The sequence below is a fragment of the Apaloderma vittatum genome, unplaced genomic scaffold, assembly GCF_000703405.1.
Source record: "Apaloderma vittatum isolate BGI_N311 unplaced genomic scaffold, ASM70340v1 scaffold5514, whole genome shotgun sequence".
Lineage (NCBI taxonomy): Eukaryota > Metazoa > Chordata > Aves > Trogoniformes > Trogonidae > Apaloderma > Apaloderma vittatum.
Window position 1 is genome coordinate 3,507 of NW_009714211.1, and position 10,936 is coordinate 14,442.

Below are 10,936 nucleotides of genomic sequence, written 5' to 3' on the forward strand. Positions count from 1 at the left end.
GAGCCTTCACTGACCAGCTTGCTAGAAGCCAGGCTCCAGAGAAGGGCTCATTTCCCCATGTTTATATTAAAATAAGATGAACTGATGGCTCAGCACTGTACCACATTTCATTCTACACAGGAGGGACCATGTGTCACGTATGATCCCACAAGTTGTTTCTCTTCTCTTGAGAGACACCATGGAGCAGGATTCTTCCTGTCTAGCACACTGGGCTATTTTTAAAGTACCATCCCTCGGAGTTAAAAAAAACACACCAAAAACCCCAGAAAGTGCTCATCAGTTTGAACTCTCTGCTATTATAAAGCAAATCATGGGCTGATTGTGGCACATAAATCATATGTCGCACAAGGCTTATTTTAAATTACAGCTTCCTGCATCACCTTGGCATATACAATACACTGATTTATGCTCCTTGGACTAGATTCTTCTTTGCATTAAGTCCCATTTGTAATTTCCAGACAAGGAATGTCAAAGTAGATAAAGGTTATGCATATGTTTTAGGATGAACAAACAGCAGGCTACCTTTATACTCAATTACAAACGGATGTGTATGAAGGGCATCTCTGTGAGACTTAGAAATTAGACAGGAGTCAATTTGTATATTATAATCCATTTTCACAGAGTGTAGTCTCACTATCGGGGTGAAATCCAAAAGCAGAAATAAGCAAAAGACACACCTTGCTCTTTTTCTTGTAGCAGCAGAAATGCTAATATGTAACACACAATAATGCATATTGCCACTCAAACAAGGTAATAACAATGTATGGTGATGCTGCAATGTTCCTAGTCAGCCGCCACGTTAATTTTTACCTCCAGTCATCCTTTGAGAGATTAGATAATATATTCATCTCTTCATCATCTTGCAAAAGACGATATGCCGCACTAACATGATGGTTTTCAAGCACAGACCGGTCATTATATAGAATGGCTGAGTCTGACCTAGCATTTAAAAGAAAATGTAAGAAAGGTTAGGTTTCTCTCCTGTCTAAAGAGTCTCACATTCAGATGTTTTCCTTTGATCAGCTGCAGAGATTAATTCTATAGCAGAGATATGAGCATTTTAAGAGCACTTGTAATGCTCTGTTCACTGCTGTTATTCAGCAAAGGAAAACTAAAGATCAAAATTCACTGCAAAATCTTTTTTATCAGCTGACACTCACCTAACTCTCTTACATACTTAGGAAAAAAAAAAGCTGCAAGCTGTGAGAAATACATAAATTTAGAGTTGAATCATGAAGTTCTCTTCCAGCTCTTGGTTATGTTGCTCTCACATTAAAGTCTGACTGTACTCAAGTAAGCCACTGCAAGATGTGTCCCAATATTGTCTCCACAACATGAAGCTGACTGTAAGCAAGATATAATTGAACTACTTTATGTCATCTGTGCACTAGATTAAGCTGCCTGGAAGGGCAACTGCCAGTGGCATAGCATAAAACCAAAGGTATTTCAAGTCTTATTTTAAGATCCAGGGCATAGATGTGAGACTGATGAATGGCTAAACTGGTCTGAAGACAAAGTCTTGCTGGAAGTTAATGGTAACAGAGAGTGAATATGATTTGTTACAGTTCTCACTCAGTTCTGCTTCCCAGAGAGCAGTATATATTTTTCTGATGCTTTACATGCTCTGATGTTCAGCGTTACAGAAATTCAATTATAACTGTCCTTCCTTGAATTCTTCTGTAAGTATTTGGGAAATACAGCAGATGCTGTAATACATGCATGAAGCTGTAAGAAGCGGAGTGTGGTTTGGCCCAGAACAGAGACAGAAACTTCTTTCTGCATTCTCAAGCTTCCCTGAACTTGTGTGATTTATCCTAGCAACCTTTATATATCTGTGATACGCAGCATGATCCAGCTAACATACTCCAGACATCTATTTCAGGGTAAGATGCAATGCATCCTAGAAATGCCCAAGTGTGCAGTGTCAGTCATCATAGAATCATAGAATCATAGAATGGCATAGGCTGGAAGGGACCTTGGAGATCATCTAGTCCAACCTCCCTGTTTTGGGCAGGGACGCCACCTCTCGACTAGACCTGGCAACATATGGGGACTGAGGGGGAATCGAACCCGCGACCTCGGTGTTAGTCCTTGTTGCCAGCACCGCGCTCAAACCACTGAGCTAACCGGCCGAGGACATCTAGACATTTTGTCATTGCTATCAGTACACTACCATTGTGAAAACAATACACAGACATTAGATGCCCAATTATCACTGCAACTAGAGACTTCATCATCTTTGTACACTTCTGAATTTGCTGCTATCTTCATCTTCTCCTTTTCTCTTCCACCAGCTCATAAGCCTTACAGAAGATTCTGAGTTCAAAAAATATGCCAGTCCAGTCTAGGTTGTGATGAACTAATTACTGTCTAGCAATTTACAGATCTTTAAAAAATTATATCCCTGAACAGGTAATGGTAAACACATCCCCTTGCTGCAGGTCTGGATTCCCACTCCAGTAAAAACAGTATGTTTAGCATCAGTGTTCACTGATCAACAGAGACATTGTTGAATTCTTCATTTATGTAGTTAATGTTTGATTCTTTAAGTCCAGCAAGGAGAAAAACATGATAAACTACAGCATTGCCTCCAAAACTATACCTTCATCAAAACACATCAATCTACAGCAACTCGTCTTTTAAATTTTACACAGAAATATTTTGGGACCTTCCCTTTTTCTGATTATCAATATGAAACAATGTTCTGGAAGCTAGAACACGTGCACTTCATTGTAAATGGCTGAGCGAGAGAAAATTAAATGTAATGCAAGGAAGTGAATTTCCCTCCTGTAACACCTGAAAGTAAAAGCTCCTGCACATTTCTAGGTGGCTGTGCTGTTATTCTCCAAAGGTCTCCCCATTCATTTCCCAACCCTTCACACTATTTACAGTGGTCTCACCGTGTCTGGATGTGAAAGTTGTTGGTGGTTCCAGTGTGTTCATAGTCATGGATGGCAGCTGCGAAGATCATGGCAAAGATCTCCAGCTCTGTCAGCCAGTGCTGAAAAGAGATTACAGAGCAATCAGATAAGTTGTCATTTTCCCAGGCATTAAGGCTTTTGTCTTTTAAGGCAAGTTATCCTCGCTGACAGCCAACGCTCCACATCATTGCCTTTCCCCTGCAGCCTGCCAGCTGTTTTAAAGCAAACTTCTCTGACTGATGCACAAAACCTGAACCAGTGTTTTTCCTGAAGCTTCATCTAAATAAATTGAACCTCAGCAAAATGGTTTCAGGAGCTAATTAGGCTTGAGGCAGAGAAAGGGGAAACATGTGCCCTTCTTAAAGAAAAAGGAAGAAAGAGAAAAAAAAAATCAAGGTTCTTCAAGAGGAACTTGATGATATATGTGCAGATATGCATATGCCAGCAGAGTATGTATTTTCAGCTCAGCTGACCTGGGTAGCAGAGCTTCAAATACAGAAGATTGTCACTAATTTCCAGTAACTAACTTTGTCAGTCACTAAATCATGAGGAAAACAGACAACGCTACCTCACAAGATGTATGTCTTGTTATTTATTTATCATTTACAGAAATATTTGAGAAAGCCCTGAGGTTTTTTTTCCTAATTGCCTAGTTGAAGTCTTATTCTTCAGTGCTTAAGTCACTTTTGACATAGATGCTTTAATAATTTTCCTCTGAGTCAGTCATTTTATTTCTAATTTTACAATGGTAGCACATAAGAAGCACTGTTAACATCACGTGCATCTCACTTAAAGGCTCTAGATACTGTAGATGCTGTAAATATTTGCATGAATTCTTAAATGTATAACATTTAGATAAAACCTTTACCAGAGTGGTTGCAAAATATTTTTGTAACAGCTCATTGTCAACCTGCAAATATTTTGACAGACATTTATGTATGAAGTGCCTCTTAATTCAAAGCTCTATAAAGGCAGTACAGTTTCATAAATCTATTCTAGACACTTACTATAGCTCAGGGGCCACCACTGGTCTGTTAACCATGTGCAGGGGAATCACATGTAAGATCACAGAGCAACCTGGCTCTTCTGCCTTTCACAGCCATCTCTGCACAACCAATGAAGAACGAAGCAAATCTCCATATTAAAGATCTACTTACATTAAAGATGCACTTTGTAAATATTGGCCAGAGATATTTCATGCAATGCCACTGACCATAATCAAGGTAGCTCCTGATTTTTTTAATTATTTTTTTTTGAGAGACAGGAGGGTAAAGAGATCAATAAACGAGGAGATACAGAAACTAAACTATTTTCTCACTTCTACACAATTGGTCCGTGTCCTGGGTTTGAGCTAAAACCCAGTCCTATTTCGTGATTTTTACTTTTCAGTTTTAGTTTCTTCTAAAAGGCTGCACTTTCTGAAGTTCACAGCATGTTTTCGTAGACAGTGCCTGCTACTAGCAGTGACAACACCTGATGTTTACAGTTACTGCCTGGGACTGGGATGCAGACAGGCTCTTGCTTTTACTTATTCCTACAGTGACCAAGACCACTGCTGGCTCTTGTGTGCCACACTGGGGGTGCTGGGTAGTAAAGGGGGGTCACAAAGAAGTAAAAGGTTGCACTTCTGAGGGGTAATAGACAGGATAGGTGCCCAACGAGAGTATTCCATCCCATATACGTCATATTTAGTATAAATTGAGTGATCACGAGAGTTTCTGGCTCTTCTGCAATGGCCGGTGTCCAGAGAGGACTCCATCTGACCTCCTGCTTTTGATCCCGAGTTCCCGAATCCAGCTCCCTGTATCCAGCTCCCCGCCGCCGCCGCTGAGCCTGGGGTTTCCCCAGTACCTCCTGTTCTGCAGCATCAGTGGTGATTGCTATCGGGGGAGGGAGTCGGGTTTGATATTGGGCTATTATCTATAGTTGTATATAGTTCTTTACTTTTATCATTCCACTATTATTTTCTATTATTATTGTTTCATTAAAGCTGTTGTAGTTTTTTTTTCTTCTCTAACCCGAAAGTCTCTCTGCTTCATTCCCTTTTCCTTCCCATTTTGCGGGGGGAAGGGGGGGTTAGAGAGCATCTGTCTGTGTTAGAGGCTGGCCCAGCCCTAACCCACGACAATTCGTGGGAACATGAATTGACAGCACTGATGGTGGAGAAATCTGTCATTTTTCTGTTTCCAGATGAGACTTGTGAATAAGGAATGCTTTACAGCCGGTGAAGAACATGATTTCAACTTCCAAGAAACAACTTCTGGCAACTGCAATGGGGGAAAGAAGGAACTACAGTTTCCAGGGTATATGTCTAGGTGTGGATTTTCATTTCTCAGCTACGATCTGTCGTTTCCCAAAAGGACAGAGTGCAAATGATAGAAAAAATATTAGGCATTAGCACTCAGGAACAGGAAGAGCAAACCTACATAATGCACACAGAAGTACTATGAGACACACAGGTAGTCTAATGCATCCACTTCAGACCTTCTGCACATTACCTGACAAATCCCACTCTAACAGCATCTTATGACCGATGTCTTAAAACATCACTAAGGCAATGAGCCTTGTGCTTGGGGTCCCCTACCTCATCTCTTAAGACCTATACAGGAAAAGTGCTAACTTGCATGTCCTGTCAAAGCATCACTTGTTGAACAAATTCAGATAATGTAGGTTTTCAAATATGTTTTAATACAGCTGAGGAGACGTATTAAATATCATAACAGCATTTGAGGAAGACCACTCAGAATACAGAGGGATTACAGTTGTGAACTGTGAGTAAAATATGAATCAGTGTAAGTAGCACAAAGTCAAAACAGGCTTGTGAGTATCAGGAGGGAAATAGCAGGTAAGTAACTTGAACCTTTTAGTCTCTTTTTTTCTGCTATAACCTTGCAAGAAAAAGTAAAAATGATAGCAAAGAGCCTGCAGAGAATGGATGCAATCTCCATTAATGTGCTGATACTACCTTTCAGTAGTCTGTGAAGGACTTCATCTTGGGAAGAGAGACGTAGTTTTAAAGAACAAAGCCATCAAGAACTATTGAGAAAGCAACAGGATGCTGTCGCAGGTGAATGAGAGCGCGGAAATGTGAATGTTTTTCATTTCTAAAGGGTTGACAAAAACAATCCAGAACAAAACCTCAAACACTCTGTGATGATAGGGGGTGGAGGACAGCAGAGGAAGAAGGTATAAAAGAACAAGATTTAGCTTCGAGAGTGGAAACAAAAAAGGGGTAATGAGGCATGATTGTCTTTCACAAAATACAATAAATATGAAATATTAAATATGAAATATGAAATATGAAATATGAAATATGAAATACAATAAATATGAAAATACAATAAATATGAATCTGCTAAGGCAAGTCATTGGCATATAAACAAAGGATCAATGCATATAGAAAGAAAAAAAGAAAAGCAGCATTTGCAAATCTAACAAAACAAATGGACGTATTTCCAAGAAAATGCTACAAAGTCGAGACAGCAATAATTAGCTTCCTTCCTTCCCCAGAGCTTATGGTCTTTTATTCAAAAGTAGTTATCATTTTCAGAGCCCATGATGATCTGTTTATTAATCACAATAGTGTGGAGGAGAGGAGGATCTTGCTTCCCTTTGGTAGAAACAGATGTGACAGAAGTCCTGCACTTCTGCAGTTTTACAGGTCTACTGCAGGAAGTATTCTCCTGTAATTCTTGACAGTATCAGAGAAGGAACTCTTTAAGCTTTACAATTTGCACCTCATTGTCTGGATTCAGAAAGAAATCATACGGTAATTCCTAATAATTATGAAGATTAATCAGAAAATCATATCAAAAAAAAGTAATAATCACAGCTAAACATCAGAGCTAAAGGAAACAATGAAATGAGTACAAAGTCTGTCAGCTCTTGGAAGCTGTTCCTACACATCATTCTCATATACAAATCCTCTAAGAAACAGCAGAGTAATTCCAAATTATCTTTAAATGTTATGTCTATGAAAGAATCCAAAATATTCTAGTTCATATGGTAAAGTATAATGAATTAATTCCAAGGCATCATCCTGAGGAAGAAAATAACAGGAAAACTGAAGACATTTCAGGCACAGAAAATGATTAGAGGGAAAAAATAATAATTTAAAAGAAAACAGGAAAAAAAAAAAGAAGCCTGGGAGAAAGCTGTTGAGAGAGCTTGTAAATAACAGGGAGGATGACAAAGGCAAACAAATCATGTGAAAATAAACCAGACAACTGTTTCTTCCCTTTGAGACTAGAACAAATGACCACTACACAGAGTGTTTTATATTTTGTTTATATTTTTTAAAAAGTACTTTTTCCACATTGTAACTAACTAGTTAACATGATAAATAAGAGGGTTTTTTCTATTTTATTATATGTTTTTTTCCACAAGTCTTTGTCTTCATACCCATGAAGAACTAAACCAATGGCCATAGCACACCTTCTGAAACCAAAGTCTTGAGTTCCAGGCATGTTCAAATTCCTTGCATAAACATTGTGAAAGTGATCAACTGAACAAGCATGTATGCTAGAGGAAGGATAAGATGTGGATGTGAGAAAATTCTGGCAAACATTAAAATATCCCCTGCTTTTCTTTATCATGTGTAAACTACGTATTTTAGAAGCTAGCCCTTCTGTGAGCAGGAGGTTGGGAACGATGACCTCTAGAACTTATTTTCAAACTAAGTTTATTTATTCACACTGAGACAGGTTGTATCACACAAGAGAGGATGGGTAGAAACTAATAAAAAAGGAAAAAAAGAAGTTTAAAAAAACATTCTAACATGTGAAGAAAAGCTGAAATGTCACTGTCTGCACGCGGTGTTGTGAGACCCTTGTTCCTATCAGCAGAAGAGTGGTTTCTTATTGTGCTACATAAGATTCTGAACAACATGTCATCATTTTGCTGTAGGAACAATTAGTGCCTGGGATTATTCTGCGGAAACAGCAGACTCTTCACTATAGCCTCTGGAACACAACTATAGCCTCTGGAACACAACTCCACTCCAACACTCTGCACAGGATACATTGTGCATAGCTTATTACAGTATATAAACAAAAGCAAAGGGCTTGGCTCAGGCAAGTGAGTCACTGACTTCAGTGACAGCATGGACATATGCTCACAAGCACACAAATTCTCATTTCCCTTTTATGGATGTAACTCTGGAACATGCACATTCTCTGACCTCTGCACATATTTCAGAACCTTGCTTCCTCTGAAACAGAGAGGAAAAATACTCCAGTGACGACAGAAAAAAAGAAGAGTTCTTATTTGTTACTTCAAGCACCAGGCATTGCAACAGTAGGTGATTTGAAAGGCCTGTGGACATGGGTAATTTATGGACATAGGTAATGCCTGAGAGAAAATCTCAGAAGATAGACCCTAGAGGATGATAGGCTTGTGCATTTGTTGCCATGTTGAGATAAAGTTGAAACACATTATGCAGAGAATTGAAGACAGATCTTTTTCCTATTTCTTGGGTTTGATTCTCAATCAGATTCATGCCTGGAATACACACAGCTGTTGCTTTTTGATCTGACCAGATTTAGCACTTTGATTCTGCAATTATCTTCAAAGTCTACACAACACATTATGGTGCTGTAGTCTGCATAGTTTTCCAGGCTAACCAGTCAGCAGAAACTGTTTGTAAGAGGTATTTCAAGAGAGACAAAAGTTGATTCTATTTAATGATGCTACTAAGGCAAAAAAGCCTGTTCATGTTTTACAAGATATATCTTCAGAGTGATCTGTTTTTCACCTATACTAACATCTTTAATCCTGAGAAGCAGAGCAAAGAAAACCAAAAGAAAAGCAAGTCAACTGAAGAAGTTTCACCTTCTTCACTTTCAAGAAATATACATTACAGTCTCAAAGAAGAAACAAGGTAAGGGAAGAGGCAGTACTAGTTTCAAATGTCTACACGTTGCTCTGAAATTATGCAAAAGTATAGCACTTGATACAAAGGCTTTCCCCGTGACATCAGGTGATAGCTTACAAGTCGGTACTGCCTTCAGCATATGCACAAGCCATGAAACCAGAGGATTGCAACAACACAGGAAAAAGGGGGATGCTGGGATCTGCAGTCACCGCGGCAGCAGAGGCACAGCAAGATATCTGTTTACAGACGGTTTGCAATGGATTCACTGTAAAGGAAAGAAAAACACCTCCCATTACTCCTTAACTGATATTCTCATCCCTGCCCAGGCCTTCCCATCCTCAGGCTGAAGCTCCGCCTCCAGGCCCCAAGGGCCTTGGTGGGCCTAAAAGGGCCTCCTCCTGCCACCCCTGCACAGCACCGGGAGAACACCAGCCCCTCTCCTCCCCTCTATCACTCTCTGCTACTCTCAGGTGCAGGGACAGCGACACTTGGAGGACGCCGAGCACTTGGAGGGTCATGGAGACTCCCTGACCCTCCTGGGACACTGTGGCCACCAGCCCATTGAGGGGACCCAAGGCAGGAGGAGGGAGCTGGAGCCCCAGGCACATGGTGGGAACTGGGGGGCAGAGCTGGTGCCTGAGGGGCAGCCTTTCCCTCTGGCAAACAAAATGCCCTACGGTCAGAGCGAGAAGGCAGAAGTGGTTATTTGAAACACTGAGGATGTCGGCTCCTCCCAGAGAACAGAAGTGGGCTGACAGGAGCAGCACCAGCACCTCTGACAGGCAAGTCAAGCCCATGCAGGTCACCCTGCTGCAGAAGGGCGATAAGCGCACACAGGTGGATTCTCCTCAAGAGGACAAAAAGCCTCGGGAGGTGGATCCACCTCAAGAGAAGGAAGAGCTCAAGCAGGTGGATCCAGCTCCCGCAGGGCTGACAGGGCACTGCACCACTACAGACCAGGCACCTCCAACAGCCTGGTGCCCAAAGTGCCGCAGGGCTGCTGAGGGCTCCTGGGGACCCTCCAAACTTCCCACTTCCAGCAAGCGGCGCCAACCCCGCAGATGATGCCACAGCCAAGTGGGTTGGCATCACCAACATCTGGCAGGATCTGCAGCAACAGCAAGCCAGGGATGAGCCCTGAGCTCCCACCATCCACCCCTCAGGTAGCAGGGGCATCTCCTCTGCCCTGAGCCCTGGGGAAGAGGTGAGGAGGGGCTACCATTTCCTGACTGGGAGCCCCCCAGCACCAGGAGGAGTCCCTTGGAGCCCATCAGAGACCAACAGACACCAACTGTGACCACCAGAGACCACCAGACACTGCTGGGGCAGACACCACTGGAGACTCCTGGAGACCAGCAGGGACCACAGTAGACCATCAGAGATTGTCAGAGAACACCAAAGCCTGTTGAAATGTTCTGGAGCACCACCAACGTTAATGGGGACTCAAGGTGACAGTTTTTCTATCTGAGGAAGACAAAGCCACTGCAAGGTGGCTGTCCTCAGCTAGCTCTACCATCAGCTACCAAAGAGCTGGGGCAAGTTGAAGCCAGACCCACCCCGGCTCTGCTCTCCCCAGGTCAGCAACCGAAGGTCATAGGCAGAAAACATTATCCTGAGCACAAACAGCCATGAGTGATGTCGACTGTCAACTTTTGTGGTGATTTCACATAGACTATTTAAGATATACATGCCACAGGAAACTATGTGGGAGTTTGGCTGGGTCGAGTAACATGCAACAATGTTTTTCCTCATCCTTTTCTTCAACATTTCCCAGTTAGGGAGCTTGTGGCCATCAAGGACTGTCCAAGACTGCAGGAGCTGCAGCAAGAGCATCAAACAACTTTGGGTGCTGCCAGCTGAACCCAGACTGTAATGGCTGATCACCACTCCGGAAGCTTCAACTTCTTTAGTCCATCTCCAAACGTATTTCTACTGTTTGTCTTGACAACTACTGTGGGAACATACTGTGCGCTAACTACTTTGATTTAAGCCTTCTATCTGTGCCTGTCACTGTTGTCAGACTTCAGCTGTCTGTAGGTCTCTGTGTAAGCCAGTTCAGCTGGATGGAGATCAGCATCTCCATAGAATGGCTCTTGTCATCCTCACACAAGTGGAATGAATTGAACTTTGGAGGTACTGCCTT

The 10,936-nt window shown here is 41.8% G+C and overlaps 1 protein-coding gene across 1 annotated transcript in view; it reads right to left on the reverse strand.

The window, feature by feature from the left end:
• Nucleotides 1–810: 810 nt before the first annotated feature.
• Nucleotides 811–10,936, reverse strand: part of LOC104273337 (calcium/calmodulin-dependent 3',5'-cyclic nucleotide phosphodiesterase 1C) — a gene marked incomplete at both ends in the record, with an annotated part of 20,118 nt that continues 9,992 nt past the window's right edge. Inside the window, 2 exons of the mRNA XM_009868647.1 lie at nt 811–939; nt 2,901–3,001. Coding sequence (XP_009866949.1) covers nt 811–939; nt 2,901–3,001 — 230 coding nt within the window. The remainder of the gene's footprint in view (nt 940–2,900; nt 3,002–10,936) is intronic.